The sequence below is a fragment of the Alosa pseudoharengus genome, unplaced genomic scaffold (genome assembly GCF_046254945.1).
Source record: "Alosa pseudoharengus isolate Yale_2024_CS ecotype anadromous, Long Island Sound unplaced genomic scaffold, YU_APseudo_1.1 YU_APseudo_1.1_scf_2, whole genome shotgun sequence".
Classification (NCBI taxonomy): Eukaryota; Metazoa; Chordata; class Actinopteri; order Clupeiformes; family Clupeidae; genus Alosa; species Alosa pseudoharengus.
Window position 1 is genome coordinate 31,304,706 of NW_027468663.1, and position 18,686 is coordinate 31,323,391.

The 18,686-nt window shown below is 41.7% G+C and overlaps 1 protein-coding gene across 1 annotated transcript in view; it reads left to right on the forward strand.

Annotated features, from left to right (window-relative positions):
- Positions 1 to 6,429: 6,429 nt before the first annotated feature.
- The window catches only part of yeats2 (YEATS domain containing 2), a 58,937-nt gene continuing 46,680 nt past the window's right edge, over positions 6,430 to 18,686 (forward strand). Inside the window, 10 exon segments of the mRNA XM_076294539.1 lie at positions 6,430 to 6,613; positions 7,728 to 7,841; positions 7,989 to 8,086; positions 8,202 to 8,294; positions 8,853 to 9,089; positions 11,762 to 11,880; positions 13,018 to 13,179; positions 13,905 to 14,016; positions 14,728 to 14,772; positions 15,999 to 16,173. Coding sequence (XP_076150654.1) covers positions 7,742 to 7,841; positions 7,989 to 8,086; positions 8,202 to 8,294; positions 8,853 to 9,089; positions 11,762 to 11,880; positions 13,018 to 13,179; positions 13,905 to 14,016; positions 14,728 to 14,772; positions 15,999 to 16,173 — 1,141 coding nt within the window. The 5' untranslated portion in view covers positions 6,430 to 6,613; positions 7,728 to 7,741.

The following is an 18,686-nucleotide window of genomic DNA, read 5'->3' on the forward strand; positions in this document are numbered from 1 at the left end:
AAGACATTATTCTTTTCTCAGTAGTATAATGACAGGCCTCTATCTAGCAGATATGTTTCTCTGTACATCAGAGATGTTTCAATACATCCCTCCTGCTGGATTAGTGGCATTTATATGGAAGATCCAATATATGCACATAAATATAAATAAAAAATTAAATGTTATATTTTAGTCCCACGTTTGATGAAGCATATAAGAAATCATGTGATTTCCCCATACCCTCCAAACGTGAATTTATGTCTGTGGCTATCAACTACAATTATCCAACATAATTGTCTACAAAATAAAGTCTACAAGCATATTTTGACAAAAATACTGATCAAATGACTTGTGGCCTGTCTCATGAATGACTGTTTGGTCTATCAGAAAGGGGCTCCTAAAGGCCTCAATGTTATGGTAGCTGTGTGGAGAGGGGAAATACCACAATGACAAATGATGGGCTTCTAGCCATAATTAGTAGTTCTGCAGAAATACTGAAGTAGTCACTAATTTCCGTCTCTGTGTTGGTGCCTTCCGTATGACTACCGATAAGCCATTGTGAAACCATAAACCTTATATGCTCATCATCTTTATGGGGTTTCTTCCATTTAACATAAAACCCTCCACAGATAATTAGCCAATGTGAAACCATACCTTCATATGCTCATCACCTTTATAGGTTTCTTCCATTGAACACATATACCCCTCTACAGACACACACACACACACACACACACACACACATACCACCACCTCAACTCAAAAACTACTAAAAGATTGTCTGCGGAGGGGAGGACTGGCGTGTGAGGTCCACCAAATTTGCATGTTCATGTTTTGCAACCTTTGCCTCTCGACCAGGTGTGGTATGTTGGGGGCGGGGGGGTGGGGGGGGGGGTAGTGGGAAGGGGAGGACTGGCATGTGAGGTCAGGCAAATTTGCATATGTTCATGTTTTTTAACCTTTGCCCTGCGACCAGATGTGTGTGTGTGTGTGTGTGTGTGGGGGGGGGGTTAACTTGGAGAAATGTCTGATAATCAAATACTTGGACATCATTATTTTCTTTCTACACCCACATGCACTAAGACATTCCTCAGAGAAGTCCAAGAAACTGGTTTATCGTTATATCTTTGATTGTTGACTTGTTGACATGACATCTTACTATGACAATTATGACTTTTATACTGTACAGAGTTATTCCTCAGAAAGCTCAAAGGAACTGATTTATCTTCATCTCTTTTCTTTGTCCACTTTGACTTGCCTCAGTAACTTAAAGAGCCCTGATGACTTTTATAGTATGTTTTGGACTTTGAACCTTTTAAAACATTATCATGTTTTATCAATGCATTAATTCAATATCTCACCATAAAAACACATCAGATTTGTTCCATTGCTGTTGGTAATGCTATACATTTAATTTGCCTAAATATAATATATATATATATATATATATATATATATATAGTATATTTTACATAATATATATTATAATATATAGTAATATATTATTATTATTATAAATATTATAATATTAAGACTGTACAGACTCTTACATCACAATCATAGGCCAAAAGCTTGACTCTTTGAAATGTGTTTTCATTCCCCTTTTCGCCTGTTTTGCAGCTGCGATCACGCTGACATGAAGATTTCTTTTTGTCTCCTTTCATTTACTTTCTTGATTTGAAAGCGCTCCAACATGCATGAGCACAATGCCTGTGCATGCAGAATCAACTAAAGCACTAAACTTGCTTTGACTGCATGTTATATTGCTATCATGTCACTGTTTAAGTCTTGGCCTCTGTCTTATGGACATTATTCTTTTACAGTACACCCACATGCACAAAGATATGCCTCAGAGATTTCCAAGAAACTGATTTCAGTCAGGATCACTTTGTCAAGAAGGTTATTGGTAATGCATAATGTTTCATTTGGCGGTATGGCTCTGTTCGGGGAGCCCCCTGCCCTTCCACGTGCAAACATAGATAGATAGATAGATAGATAAATAGATAGATATACTTTATTGATCCCCAGGGGAAATTCAAGTGGAAAGCCTAAGGCAGAGAGAGCAGCAAGATAAACCCCCATAGGGTACAGAACAGACCAGACATCAATGTCAACACTAGACATTGATAAGTCAGATGTATGAGGAGGAGATGGGGTGGAGGTGGATTGCAAAAAGGCTTGCAGAGAAAGCGGCAAGAGTAGGCAGGCTACAGCAGCTCAAAAAGGGCGCTCTGAATAATGTCCACCAATATAAGAGCGAGTGATCAGCTGGGTCAGCTGAGCAGTTAGCCAAGTTGCTGGGTGTGACTCCATGGCCTGCCTGAACTAACGCTATGCTCCATTTGTCATAATTCCTTTGATTGTTGACTTGTTGACATATTTTAACTATGACACAAAGTTATTCCTCAGAAAGCTCAAAGGAACTGATTTATCTTCATCTCTTTATCCTTGTCCACTTTGACTTGCCTCAGTAACTTAAAAAGCCCTGATGACTTTTGGACTTTGTACCTTTTAAAACATCATCCTGCTTTTGGGAACAAAGCATTACTTAATCAGTGACAAGGCATGGCAGTATTCATACGCAAACCAGTGATGTGGGCTTCCTACTACTTTATTTTGTAGGCTAATGTTCCTTCCTCTCTGTCAGCCCTCAGATGCATGATGTGATGTGATAGCCTTCTAAACAAAACTGTGAAAATTAAACTATTTGTCAACAGAGACCAATAGAGACTAGGGGTTTGTAATGGTGTATAAACTATTGTTCTGAAATGAGTTTAGCTCCCTTATGAGTTTAACATTCCAATAGATGGCGGCGTGTCTATTTTACAATCTTGACCCCTGGGCACTCTTTACTTTACATAGCCTAGGCTAATGAAAAGAATGAATTCAGCAGAGGTAGCCCAGAGCTCAGCCTATCGGTGCAAACGGCGACGTTCGGAGGTCCTTTGCTATGTGTAACAGACCGCTGTCAATGGCAACGGGTTTTATTGAAAGTCAAACCAGACGGGTTGATCAGCTGTACAATAAAGAATGTTTGATTCAAGTTCAGTGTTGTGTGTGGTGAACTATTTGATTTAAAAAGACATCATTTATGGGGTTGTTTTTGTCTTGTTTTGGCGTCACGTCGGGTTTGCCCTGTCAGGATTTTCCGATAGACTAATGATAACAATCTCATGATGCTGCTGATATTGAATTTTAATTTCTGCCTTGTGAGAGGAGTTCAAAGACATTTAGATAAGGATTAATTGGGTATTGGTAAATAGAGTATATGATGGATATCTTTTTGGGCTGTACCATGAAGGGAAAACTGATTCAACCATATAAACCATATATTTTCTGAAAGCTTATACTCTCATGATGTGATCTAACATACATTTCTCATTTTCCCATTTACTGTACTTTGCTGCCCCTTCATAATGCATAAGGTATAAGTAAATCGGGTATTTGGCTGATACCTTCGGGTCTGTGCCTTTAAGAGAAAACTAGTTCAACCACCAAACCATATTCTGACAGCATAAACCTCAGGATGATATCAAACATGGGTTTTCACATGTTCCATCCTCCTCTTTACTGCCCATTCAACATATGGGTATTAGTGTATGGCTGATACTGAATTATACCACCCAATACCACCCAAATCATATAATGCATGTGAACTAACATGGGTTTTGACATTTCCCACTCTCCTCATGACTTTGCTGCCCATGCATAATACATTGGGTATAGGTAAATCAGGTGTATGGCTAATACCTTTTGGGCTCTGCCATTTAGGGAAAACTGATTCAATCACCTAAACCATATATTTTCTGAAAGCATATACCCTCAAGATATGAACTAACATAGGTTTTGACATTTCCCATCCTCATCATGAGTTTTCTGCCCATGCATAATACATTGGGCATACATTTTAGGCGTTTTTTTTATCATACATAAATCCTGTTAAGAGAAGGTTGGCCTTTTACGTGAAAGTAATTGTGGGTGGATATAATTACTTGACAAAAACACAGCAGACTTCGGCAGAATTCCAGATATCCAAGATCCAGGCTTTACTTTACAATATTTAATTTTATAATAATTAATAATTATTAATTATAATAATTTATAATAATAATAATTTACCTTCAGCTCAGAAGCATCGACTACCATTCTAACTACTACCGGAGGAGACTGGCCTTTTATGCTCAATTTGCAAGGGTGTGGTTCAAGAGGACGTCATAGGTACAACGTCCTGTGATTGGCTTTCTCTTCCCGCCGTTCAGTCAGCCACACCCAGACACACCTACACACACCTATTTTTCATTAACATATTAGGCAGGCTCCTCAGGTAGAAATGTTATACAGGATGTTCTAAACATTCTTACACTTAAATCATTGTACTCCTTGTACTGAGACTATAAAAATCATACCAAACATGAATACATTTACAGTTAATAACACAAACATATAATTCAGCTAAAGTGAACCCTAAGGTCTTTGTCTAACCCAAAGACAGAACAAAGGAGCTTGTGGACAGATGGTAGGAGCAAATGGTGCCCAGCCAGTGGGGAACATTTCACACCTACATCTGCATTGAATAGATTAAAGCAAGAAAGAGAGAATACACTTTCAATGTAAATGGAGCTAAGCCTCCATCTAGTCTGGGGCAAGAAAATGTCATAAAAAGAATTCCCATCATACGGCACCCACACACACACACACACACACACACCTCCCCCCAACATTCTAAATCAATTGTATGCACCATAATGCTATAGAGTCTAAAGTACTCATATTCCATGCTATTGATCTACTTTTGCACACAGCTTCACAAGACCTGGTGCTAGGGCTCAGTTGTGTTTCTAAAGTCATATCTAGTGACCTAGAGGGCTAAAATGTGGTCAGTTCAGAGATGCTTCTTATCTGGCAGAAAGAAAAAACAATATTCTAGCCTCTGTAGCTCTGTGCCAGTACTTCACACAGCTATTGTGATTGTTTCCTAAGAAACTGCAGGGTCTGAGCTAGCTTTCTAAAGAGGTCAAGCATTTGATGGTAGGCCAAAATAAGTGGGAACAGTGCCCTCTGAAGTATAGGCACAGTGCAATGTCGTAGGGAAAAGCCTAGAAATGGCCCAACCCAGATCAGGTTGCTCTACTAAGCTTCAGAAGAAACTCCTTGATGGCATCCTAGATTTAGGCCACAGAGCTACACTACAGCAATATAATAAAAGTTAAGCTATTAACAGTTAAGCATTTTAAAACTAAGGCTACAGATAATGTTATCGCTGTATTTGTCAATACTAGTACTAGAGGATAGGACTGCCTAGAAGTACTAATAGAAGTATGGAGGTGAAGTGGTAGAATAGTGTAGTAGGGGGGACACCCCTGTTCTGATGGAGCTTGGCAGATTGTTCCACCATCAGGGGACCACAGATGAAAAAAGCCTGGATTGCCGTGGGAGTTGGGGCAGCAGCACCAGATCCAGTAATCACTTTGTATGCAAGCATTAGTGACTTGAATTTGGCAGCTAATGGAAGCCGGTGGAGCTCAGTGAACAGTGGGGTAACGTGCCCTTTTTGGCTGATTGAAAACCAGACGAGCCGCAGCATTCTGGACCATCTGTAGCGGTTTTACCACACAAGCCGAAAGGCCTGTGAGGAGGATGTTGCAGTAGTCAAGGCGTGATATAGCCATGGTCCGTACTAGGAGCTGAGTGGCGTGTTAGGTTCGTTCTGATTGTCCTTATATTAGCATGCATAATGCATTCCATTTTAATTACTTTGGTTGTAGACTGTTACTTGCTCAATGGTGGCCATAATCATTCAGTTCATCAGAAACCATAAATCAAAATGTATCTTAACTAATGTCTCAACATGTACATTAACAGTTTATTTAATGTAAAGTTAGTACTTTAGATTTCCTAAACAGAAATACAGAACCAGTACTACTTACCTTAGTAAATGATTATGCACAAGCACGCATAACAGTTACCGGTATATATATTTGGCCTTTACCTATGGTCTGCGTCGGTGGGGTCTACAGAGAAATACAATAGACATACACTGTAGGTTAATTCTAAACTAACTAAACAAACTATATTCAAAATGCAAACAACTTAACACCAGCATCTAAAATGCAATTTTTCAATGGGGGAGGGTAACTTTAACAGCTGATAACACTAATATAGGCCTAGCTGTGACTCAGGAGGTGTTATCATACCAAAATGTTATCTACAGACATGGATCTTTTCCAAATGTTTAAGTAACCATTGCCACCTTGAGTGGTACCGACATCTGGTTTGGCCCATGGAATATCAAGCTACTGGCCACTCAACTTCAAACTGACCCCTACGCATCCGCGACGATGTATCATGAAGACACTTTGATTTTTAGCACCACCTGCTGGGAACAGTTAGGAATTGCAAGGCCTAAGTCTTCTCAGCGCTATGGTGTTAGCAACTGTAGCTGTACCCCTGTCAACCCTGTGTAGCAGTGCCCCTGATAGCACGTATGGACCCAGGTTCATTATTCCCGGTGTAGAGTAATTAGCACCCTGCAGAACGACACATTATCATCATCCAGTTTCATCCATATTACTTCTACACAAACCGTTCTCGCTGGCCTCGCGTTTTGTTGCTGTCCGTCCATGGTGAAAGAGAGGTAGGGTGAGATTTTATATGGAATATGGCTAGCTAGCTTGCAGCAACACTTGTGTGATTTTGTCGAGACTGGTTTAACCTTATTTAACTCAGTGCAATCAGTAACTCAATGTATTACTTCAAACTATACGTCTAGAAGTCTAACCATGAATGATTATGATGTATAATTTCTTGCAAATGGTCTAAACAAATTGCCAAGTGACCAACACATGATTAGCTAATTCAGGCCAAAGGGTTTTGCCGGTGTGGAGTGTTGGTTGTACCGGAGATGACGCTGTTAGCAGTGGATCTCCTGAATAGCTAACGCTGTAGTGTGAGGTAGCGTGTTTGATGCTAATGCTATCTCACAAATCACGTTGTGTACAAGTCAAATTGTTAGCTTTGTCATGTTTGCGTTTTCATTTTAAGCTTTTCTGTTATTCTATTAAATTTGGGTAATGTCTTGCACCGTGCCATAGACAATCACAATGGAGTGGACCTTGCTCATTATTAGTAGTGCAGAAAATGTAATGTTCTGATAAGAGCTAGCTAATAAACCAAGCAGCCAAGTGGATTACCAAATAAGATGTTAACGTTAAACGTTAGCAGCTATTTCAAAATTGTGTTAACGTTAAATGCAATATCTTACTGAAGCGCACTGAGTTGCTTTCAGCTGTGCTAACTGTAAACATTGTTGTGACAGATTTTGATGAATCGAATATAACGGATGTTTTCAGACATTAAAGTAACGTTAATTATTTCAGCGTCAACTAACTAATCATTGATAACTTATAGCATAGCATTGTCAGTAAGATTTCAGAGAAGAGCCAACTAACACACTTTGTAAACAGTAACTGCACGACAAACTGTTACTTTTGTGTTGCGTTTCTCATTCAGGCTATTAGAAATGAGTAGAGTGCATGTACTTTTTGTTGTGTTGTTTACGTCCATACCTCCATTCAAAATGTGAAGAAAGAAAAAGCTTTGGGGAAAGTAGGCAACGTTACCAATATTAATGGAAAGGTTAATGTGTTTATCGTTTTATAATGGATGGATATCTCTGCAAAGAGAAGCCAAACAGGGGGAAGGCCAATGTCTTTTTCTGAAGTCTGACATAAGATAAACTGTTGTTGCAGTTGACAAAACAACCATGTCTGGAATCAAGAGGAAAATTGAAGACAATGACCCAGACTATGAGGACATATCACAAGTTCATGAGAATAAGAGAAACAAAATTGTGGAACAGAATGGTAATCATCTAGAGTTGATTTAGTTTATAGTTATTAATCATTGAATTCATAAATGTGATAGTTTAACATTAAAACTTTCCAAACAGCTGCATATGTCGTGACACAAATATGTGTTTTTATCATTTATTGCACAAAAAAATATCTTAGCACGGGATGCGACGGTGCAGAAAATTGAAGTCATCATCAGAGAACAGTTTTCCATGGAGATGAAGAATAAAGAACATGAGATTGAAGTGATTGGCCAAGTAAGTATCATCTGAACCAGATGTTCAATATACTCAGAAGGAGCTGTGCTACTCAGTTTTTGTAAAAATGTGCAAACTCTGTGTTTTATTTTATTATTATTATTATTTTTAACAGCGTCTCAATGAAGCTCGGCGGATGATGGACAAGCTGAGAGCCTGCATTGTGGCCAACTATTACGCCAATGCTGGGCAGCCCAAGGTCCAAGAGGTACTATAACACAATCACTCACACTGTTTGTCTTCACATTTCCATTGCATTTGTATTCAGTAACGTGGAAAGCACTTTTATACAAAGATATTTCCACTACAGTGCTGGTTAGATGCGCCACTTATCATAAGTATGTGAGCTCTATGGGAGCCTAACCCAGTGACTGGACAGTGTGTACTCTGGTAAAATGGAAGCCACCAGTAAGAGGCAAAACATATTGGTCAGATTTAACCAAAAATGGTAATTCCTGGGCAGAAATGGTTGTTTTTTCTTTGCAAAACATACTCTGGCTCCCATTTTGCCTGTATGACTAACTGGATTTGGCTCCCATTTCTTCAGGATGTAAGTGCATGATGACATGCTCCTCATGTGTTTCACAGTCATTGATTTGACCTGGGTCTACCAGTCGAGCTACAGGACTACAGAACTAAGCATCACACCACACATTGAGTGTGCTAAATGACTGTTTTTTCTGTTTTATGTCTTTGATTCTGTATGTCTTCAACAGAATCGCATACTGTAACTTCACCTGTCCCTTTCTTGTTTTGTTTACGGCAGGCGTCAAAGAGCGACGCCCTGGTGCTGAACCACCCGGCCATCAAGCGCTTCCTGGAGTCGCCCTCTCGCTCGTCCTCGCCCCTCAACCAGGGCTCGGAAGCAGCCTCGCTGGGGCCTTCGGAGAGCGAGTCGCTGGGCCAGCACGTGGACGGTGGACACGGGGAGCGCGAGCGGGACGGAATCTGGCGGGAGGCCGGGAGCCGCGGGGAGCGACGGCCGGGACGCAACACAGGGAAGGTAGGCGGCTTTGGATCGGAGGGAATATGGTGGTCAGATCTATGTGAAGGTGCACACAGTCAGACACAGCTGTAAAACATTGGTAAAAGTGAATCAGGGAAAATATAGAAATCTCCTCAAACTTCATATAATGCTTCCAAATGTTGTGGTGAAATGTAATGATACTTCAGGGCTTCATTGGGCAAAACCTGATGGCCTGCTGAAGGTTAAAACAGTGTACATACAAATCTCAAAGCACACACATGCGTGTTAAGATAATGAATAAATGAAAGGGTGGTGCGTGGTGGATGCAAGCATGAGTATAGCATGGAACAGTCAGACAATACTGGGTGTGAATATTCCGTTCGGATTGTCATAGAACCAGTCGGGACAAGTGGCTGACATGCTAAAAGCAGGCTTGTATTGTCTGCGGTTGTTGTCACCATCGCTAAAGTTTTGTAACTGTTTGGCTGGGTGTGACTTTGTCACTTAGGGGATTTATCTTTTGGAATTTCTGGATATCTCACAGCACTTTTGGGCACCCATCCGACTCTGTGTTGTTCTAGTTCTAGTCACATGACTTTCACGTCTCCTTATGCCACCCAGTTGGCTTCATAGAGTTGGTGCTCCATGTTTTAGCTGGTTTCATCCAGGGCTTTGAACCGGTTCAAGGAACGAAAACGAAAACCGGGAACTTTTTGTATTTTACAGGGAACAGAAACGAAACCGGAAACGTTATTATTTTTTATGTTCTGGAACAGGAACACTTATTTAAAAATAATGGTAACCGGTTAATACCGGTTTTATTTCGTTCCTCAAAGTTTTCGTTGCCTAATTAACAAAAAAAAAAATAATTATTTTCCTGCGCACGTTACCATGACGGCTGAGGTTCACTTCCTGTGTGACATCACATCAGACATTCGCTGACTGAATGGAGAGAGAGCGGTGGATTACAAAGTCTCCACTCCACATCTTAAATAAGAGGTAAATTACGATCCATCGTTAATTAAAACGCTCATTCCAAACACAATATCAATAGCTATATTTGTCGACTCCACGTTAATGATGGACTAGTGAACATTAGGCCTACTGGATGGCCTTTCCCCCCGGCAGTTGGAATTTGTTGTTGCCTGAGTGGCATAACCACCTGTCTTAATAATGTTGTTACGTTTGTGTGGAAATGTTCTCTTTTAACAATAAACTACACATTTGAAATAATTGTAGGCCTATTTAATTATTATTATTATTATTAATATAATTATTATTATGTAATAATGGTTGTAATATTATTACATTTTGTTTAAGCTGGATGAGAAAGATGTGACATAATTCTATAGCATTAAACAGCTGACAGGAACGAAATTAACCGTTCCGGGAACAGTATTTTTTTGTTCTAACCGGTTCGGGAACGTCAATTTATTGGTGGAACTCATAACCGGAAACGTAATAATTCCGTTTCTGTTCGGAACGAACCGATTGGGAAAAAAAATCGGTTCAAAGCCCTGGTTTCATCACATGTTTTTACGGCCACTTACCAAGCTAAGGCTGGAGCCCAACGTAGGAAACAAAGTCATAGGGTTCTTAGAGGGAACATACCCAGGCTTGTCACTAAATGGCTGAATTGCAATTTGGCCCAAGTACAGGTCTGCACTCTCCCTGAGTGCCCTTCTAATTACAGGGTTTGTTTTGTGTTTGTGTGTTGTTTGGTCAGGTAACTAGGCCATTGTTTCTGTAAAGAACCTATCGGAATGTCACCTATTACCGCCCGTCCCCTATTTCTGCCATCTTATGAGTCACTTAATATTCATTTCTATACAAACCAAGACGACGGATTCCTAAAGAAACTGAAGCACCCACACCATAAGTGTATCTAAATTACCTATGTACCAAAAATGACATTTTACCGTGACTCAAAGAGCTGTAAACAGTGTAGTAAGGCTGCTTGTACAAATCCGTTTGGAGCTCCAGTGGAATTTTGATTTGCGACGAGAATTCTCGGTCTAACCGTTGATGTGCCGTGAGAAAGGGCAGAAATAGGCACCCACCAGCCCAGCACTAAACTCCGAGCGTGGTAAACAAAATCGGATATTTCAGGCAGTAAAAGCCCCGGTAAGAACCAAACCAGATTTTGTTCAAATCTACACACCTATGGCTACTGAAAAATGTTCATTTATCAAATGTTATTTTGTTTTAAAGTATTTAAAAAACATCATTGTTTTAGAATTTTCAAACGAAAGGGGTGGTAATTGGTGCTTTTACAATAGTAAGTTGTTTTAATATTTAATGCAGGGGCCCTCTGACTTGCTTCGGCCGCCACTGGCCAAAACAACTACCCCCTTCACCCCATTTCTTCCACACAGCCCAGTGTAAATATAAAGCCTTTGACTAACCAAACCATGTGTGTTCAGCTAATGCAGAGAGTCAATGAAAGGTTCAGTCAGGTATTCAGATCAGGAACAGACTTACAACATGCATGACAGAATGGACTGCAGGAGCAGGGATGGGAGGGACCGATCATTGATACACAGGTAAGCATGCAGAGCAGGGGGCTCTTGGAACCGAATTAAAGGCCCTAGGCTGCAGGGAGTCCTAGCACTATGACTGAGAGAGCCTGGAGTGGAAGGTGGGATAATGACGAGTATTTGTATTATTTAGACATACAAACATAATCCTGTGTGTTTTTTTGCCTGTAGGACACGTTTGGAGTGCCATCATCAGCCGCCGCGGATCAGCAGGTCACCTATCACGTCACCGGAGAGGAGGCCTCAAGACTGTACGTCAAGAAGACCATTGTTGTGGGGAATGTCTCCAAGTGAGTGACTTTTACATCTGTCAGCGCCTAATGGTATGTGTATGTGTGTGTAAGACAGAGATTTAATGACACAGCTTTAGGGGATGACTTAATACAGCAGGAATCTCTAGATTACCTTTGTTTTGTCAGATGACTTTGTGAAAATTCTGACTGTGAATTATTACTCATAACTTATAGATGAAACAGGTGAATTATGAGTGATGGCTTGATCATGGGCGATCAAGATGGATCTTGACTTCTGCTCGGGGCTACTCTGTTATGGTTAATAACACCCAGTTAATGTGTACAAAGGAAGTCTTGTATGACGTGTGACTATCAACCGTTTAATCTCAGGCAGTATTGTGAAACCACAGGTCTTTCATTAGTTTAATGCTAATAGTGTATTAGCCTACCTCTTCTTTCAGATAGATGCCATGTTAAAATGTTAGTTAAAATGTCTTATTGCTTAGGGTGATATATATACTGTTGTTGCTACTTAATCTCACCTTCAGATAAATCTGTGGAGTATTGGGGATATTTCTGATCTCAGAAAATATACTTGATAAGATAAAGGTCACATGCATAGTTTTATTAGTGTTATTTTTGTTGCATTTTGTTGTTATTGATTTTGGACTGTTTGGCTCCTCCCTCCTCGGCATGATGAACTCTGTGCAGATAAGGTAGGAGAGCCAGGGGACGTGCCCTGACTGGCTCGGTGCTCAGTGTTCTGTCTTGCCGGTGTGATTTGCCGGTGTTGATCTGGGGTGTTGATGAGTGCGGAGCAGAGCGGTGGCAGGCCTCGGTGGTGCGCCCTGCTGACATAGCTGCAGGGCCAGGCTGTTCAGATGTCACATGATTGCTTGTTTTTCTCCCTGCCAGACCAGACTGTCTCCCAGATTCAGTGGAAAACAAGCACCATGACTACTTTTGCACTCTGAAATGACACATTTAAGCACACTAAGACATATTACTCTCTCTGCCTCCCTCCATCTCTCTTTCTTTCTCTCACTCTGGCCTCTCTTCTCTCTTTTTCTCTGGCTCTTCTCTCGTTTAATTCTCATCTCTGTCTGTCCATCTCTTCTCTCCTTTTTGCCTTCTCTCTCTCTCTGACCTCTCCTCTCTGACCCCCCCTTCCACTTCTGTCCTCCCCACTGACAGGTATATAGCCCCTGACAAGAGAGAGGAGAATGACCAGTCCACCCATAAGTGGATGGTCTATGTCAGGGGCTCCAAGAAGGAGCCCAGCATTGACCACTTTGTGCGCAAAGTCTGGTTCTTCTTGCACCCCAGCTACAAGCCTAATGACCTGGTAGAAGTCAGGTGTGTATTTTACATGTGACTGTGTGTGTGTCTGTGTGGGTGTGCGTTTGTGTATGTTAGGTATGTGTGAGCGTGTGAGGCCTCCCTAGTTTTTGTTCAGCTCTTGTTGACATTTTCTTCAGTATCCTTCTTAAAAAAAAAAAAAGTGAAAAAGGCGCACTTTTCTGAAGAGACAAATGAGTCAACAGGAAACTGAGTTCAGGTTGTCCCACATTTTCTGATGGCCTCGTTGAGCTGTGTATTGTTTTCATTTGTAAGTCTTTCCCCCCAGGGACAATCACTGGGAGGCAACACTTATGTTGTTGTTCTGAAAGTGGGACAAGACTCAACTGAGCCCTCTAGTGGCAGATTGTGTCACTACATTAATTTTAGCAATGTACTGGGTCATTGAGTTCAGAATAATAGATCTGTCAAAAAATGTATGACTTGTGTCAGGTTTGACCTAGTTATACAATAGTCTTGCTATATCAAACAGAATAAGATGCTATCCCTCCCCACCAGTGTTGTTGAATGTGCCCCTCGCTCTGACGTGAGGGAGCAGGTTAGCTACATGGCAAAGGCTTGTGGAAGTGTGAGTGGAAACAGAAAGCTTCTTTTAGAACCATTAAATCTGTTCTCTGTTAGAGGCCAATATGTGTCTATTATGTATTGGAAAAAAATCCTTATGAAATATTAAAGGGTGTGTGTGTGTGTGTGTGTGTGTGCGTGTGTGCTCATCCTCTCAGTGAGCCCCCGTTCCACCTGACTCGGCGAGGTTGGGGGGAGTTTCCTGTCCGTTGTCAGATCCACTTCAAGGACCCACGCAACAAACGCATCGACATCATCCACAACTTAAAGGTCAGTTGACCCCAGCACCCTCCCCCAAAGACACACACACACACACACACACACACACACACAATGACAACATCTCAGGCATCTCTCCTGCTGATTGCTCACCACACACACACACACACACACACACACACACACACTATATATATATATATATATATATATATATATATATATATATATATATATATATAATATATTCTCTGATATCTACACACACACTCACTCAGACAGAGGGAGGCCTGTAGGCAGTAGGCCTGGGTCCAGTCCTTTTGATGTGGGCTGCCCAGAGGCCAAAGCTGTGGGAGCAGTATTGACTGGACTGGGGGAGAGAGCATGCCACTGGGCCACTGCCGCCGCTGCCCATAGGAGTGAAGACCGGCCAGCTAATGACCATCAGGAAGAAAAAAAGCCTATTTAAGGCTATTCTCTCTCTCTCTCTCTCTCTCTCTCTCTCTCTCTCTCTCTCTCTCTCTCTCTCTCTCTCTCTGCGTGATGATTAATTAGTTTGCTGTAGAGGTGATCTATAACAGTCTATAAAATTGTATATGATATATCCCACATTGTTAAAAAGTCGTTAAATGTATTGTGGTGTAAGTTTTATTTATAGTGGTGTGTAATTTATTGGCGATAGTTAACTCCCCAGGGCTGCTGTAATGATTGTAATCTCCACTCTCTCTTTCTCTCTGCTCCCCGCGGTTTGGTACCTCACAGCTTGACAGAACGTATACGGGACTGCAGACACTTGGAGCTGAGACGGTAAGGCACATCCAAGTCCGTGTGTGTGCGTGTGTGTGTGTGTGTGGGGGGGGGGGGGGGGGGGGGGTCTTGGGTGGATTTTGGGCTGCCAGCTCTACAGCCCAGCAGCACAGTCATTGCTGAATAAACATGTCTGACATCCACACCCATGCTTTGCAGAACAGAAATGAAAACAACACCAACAGTGAGTGACACCTGGTTGTTGTGGCGGAGATGTTTTCCTCCACGGCTGTCTGAAGCTGCCTGAGATGTGTGTGTGTGTGTCTGAGATGTATGTGTGTGTGTGTGTTGGGAGACACAATCCATGCGTCTAAGGGGCTTTTGAAGGCCCACACACTCTCCCTGTCACGCCACGCTTCTGTCAGGCTATTTCTCCTCATGTCCATTGTGTATTCTCCAGTAGGACAGAGTGTGTGAGTGCAGTCTCCACAACAACCTTGCAACCCCGTCAGTTTCCAGGCGCAGGTCATGTGACCCCGAAAAGAGCTGGTGTAAGTCCGACCAGCGTCAAGCACAGAGCTCAGTCACTCAACCACTGGCTGCACTAGACTGGTGTGTTTGTGATGAGGGTTCACAGTCTGGGGACAGCACATGAAAAGGGCAGACTTGAAGCCAATCCGAATTGAATCCTAACAGTGGCTGTGTCTAATCTCTAGACCAGTGTTTTTCAACCACTGTGCCGGGCACACTAGTGTGCCGGGAGAGATCATCAGGTGTGCCGCAGAAAATTACCCAAATGTCACTTTCTGGTCCAGAAAAGCAACTGTTGCATCAAAGAATTTATAACCACATGCTCCCACTGATTGTATGATTGCACTATTTGTGGTATGCAGGCATTGTACAACGGGGGCCCCATATCCAGTATTCACAGAATCATCACATTATCCAGTTCATAACAACAATTAAATTAGATATAGTCACCTACAAATGAAACAGAGGGCGCTTGTTTTATTGAGCAGGTCTTGCATAGAAGCCATAATAAGGCCATATCTGTGTACTGTATTATTTGAAATTTTAGGCTTTGGTATGTTTATTTTTTCTTCACACAGGATGTTAGTGTGCCGTGGCACAAAAAAGGTTGAAAAACACTGCTCTATACCTACGCTGGGGGTTGTGCAGAAAACAGTGCAGCCTAGCGGTGGTGTGACCCTGCAACCATGTCTGACGCTCTCTCTCTGTCTCTCTCTCTGTCTCTCTCTCTCTCTGTCTGTCTGTCTGTCTCTCAGGTGGTGGATGTGGAACTCCATCGAAACTCCCTTGGCGATGACTTCCTACCCACCCCCCTCTCCTCCTCCTCCTCTTCTCAGAGGTCATGTGCCATGGGCTCTACCAGTGCCCATCTCACCTCCGCCCCCTCCCCCGGTCAACTCTCCCAGGACTCCTTCCCAGGCACAGAGAAAGGTGCGGAGCCCTTACCTGCACTCACACACACACACACACACACACACACACACACACACACACACACCATAGCTGTGGGTGTCTAGCATTGGCATTGAGAATCATTGACTCATTCCACTTTAGATTAATGGATGTGTTCCACAATGTGTTACCATAATGAGGGAGAGTGTAATGGCTATTTGTGTGAGAGAGACACATTAAATAGTGCTGTTATCTGCAGGAATCTAACTGTATATTTGAGTGTGTGTTTTTCAATCAGCAATATCAGGCCACCTGTAGTTCTTATTGGGTCATTCCACGTCAGTTCAACCAGGGCCCACGCACTTAGGTCTCAAAAAATTATGAAAAAATTACCAGGTGTACCTATGTTACCCAGGAGACACACTGTAAAATTACTCTTATGTAAGATCAATATTTTCCAAGATAAAGACAGTTTTACAGGGGGAGGGGGGTGTCGATTTTGTTCGGGCTCTTTTTTTTGTCAAAGTTCACAAGCCCACAGCGCAAGAACTAAACCATGTAGGAGGCTCAAATTTTGCATGGTATGTAGCAAAATCGTCACGTTTGGTCTGGATAATCCTGCATGGTCATAGCTGTCCCTCAAAGTTGAGGGACTTTTTATTTGAGTTTTTGGCTGGGCTCTGTTTAAGCCTTCAGAAGACATATTTGTACTCAACATAGGCTCTTGATTTATTTTCCTTACTGAGATAAGTGAAACACTCTCACAAAAAGCAATGAACAGAAAATAAATCCCTTCAGGGTCTGAACAGCAGACCTCACAAGTCTGAAAAATCATTTTGGTTATCATTTTCAGAGCACCCAAACACCTTGTGGGAATATACAAAGATTTTTTAAATATGTTTTTCCTTATTCTCCATGATCGCTTCTTTTTGAAAACACCAATTTGACTTGTCTTATGCAAATCTTTCTTTTTATTTTCCACCCTGAACATGGGCAAAATGTCCCATTGACATCAATATGTTTTATATAGTCACCACACTGCCACTTGTGGTTGTATAGAGTAACCTGTGGTAGCTCTATACAAAACATATTGATGTCAATGGTGCATTTTGCCCATGTTCAGGGTGGAAAGTGAAAAAGAAAGATTTGCATAAGACAAGTCAAATTGGTGTTTTTAAAAAGAAAAGATCATGGAGAATAAAGAAAAAAATATTTAAAAAATCTTTGTATATTCCCACAAGGTGTTTAGGTGCTCTGAACATGAGAACCAAAATGATTTTTTAGACTTCTAAGGTCTGCTGTTCAGACCCTGAAGGAATTTATTTTCTACTTATCTCAGTAAGGAAAATAAATCAAGAGCCTATGTTGAGTACAAATATGTCTTCTGAAGGCTTAAACAGAGCCCAGCCAAAAACTCCAATAAAATTTGTATCAACTTTGAGGGACAGCTATGACTATGCAGGATTATCCAGACCAAACGTGACGATTTTGCTACATACTATTCCTATTTATGTATGCAAAATTTGAGCCTCCTACAAGGTTTAGTTCTTGCACTGCGGGCTTGTGAACTTTGACAAAAAAAAGAGCCCGAACAAAATCGACACCCCCCTCCCCCTGTAAAACTGGCTGTATCTTGGAAAGTATTGATCTTACATAAGTTTTACAGTGTGTCTCCTGGGTAACATAGGTACACCTGGTATTTTTTTCCAGAATTTTTTGAGACCTAAGTGCGTGGGCCCTGGTTGAATTGACGTGGAATGACCCTATTTCTTTTTTTTGTCCATGGTTTGATACAACATCAGTTTGCTGGACTACCTTTCATTAGCGCCTTGGTTGGTTGCTCAGATGTGTGTGAGTGTGCATTTGCTGTTGCTGAACATGTTGATGGAGTTTGAAGTGTGTTTGGCTTTGATGTGCAGTGAGCCACAGAGGCCTAATGTAATGATGACCCTGATGCAACCAGGGCCAAGGCTGGCCTTAGGCACCCCACTAACACTAAAACAAACACAAAAACAAATATGACACTAATACTGACGCTTACACAGATAGCTGCTGGTGGTGGGTCTGGCCTGGGTTTGGCATTCATGAGGCCCTAATCCGCCGTGAGAAGTTCCAGAGTGTGTTCTTTTGTAGCAGACATATTTGATTTGTTCTTTGTTGTGTGTTGTTGTTTGGTAATGACACTGAGACTAGTTTGGGATCATTTTTCTCCCGGATAGCGTGCGGAGAGACAGAAGTCTGGGATTGTTCCCACCCAATCCCAGAGAGCTAGCTTGTGAGGCCCAGGCTCTGTTCTGGCCTCGCTGATCAGACGCGGCACACGGCTCGTTGGGACTGGGGAGTCGTGACTCAAAGCACAGGCTCTGGGGACTGAGACAGTTGTGCATACCTCATCACTTCTTTTTTTATCCCTTTTGTTATCTCCCTCCTCAGGCACTCATGTGAATTATTGATGTGGTCGGACCAGAGACTCTTCTCCCTCCAACAGTCTTAATTAAAAAATTCCGTGGTCATAAACAACTCTTCTCTTTTGTTTTTTTGCCTCTCTATTT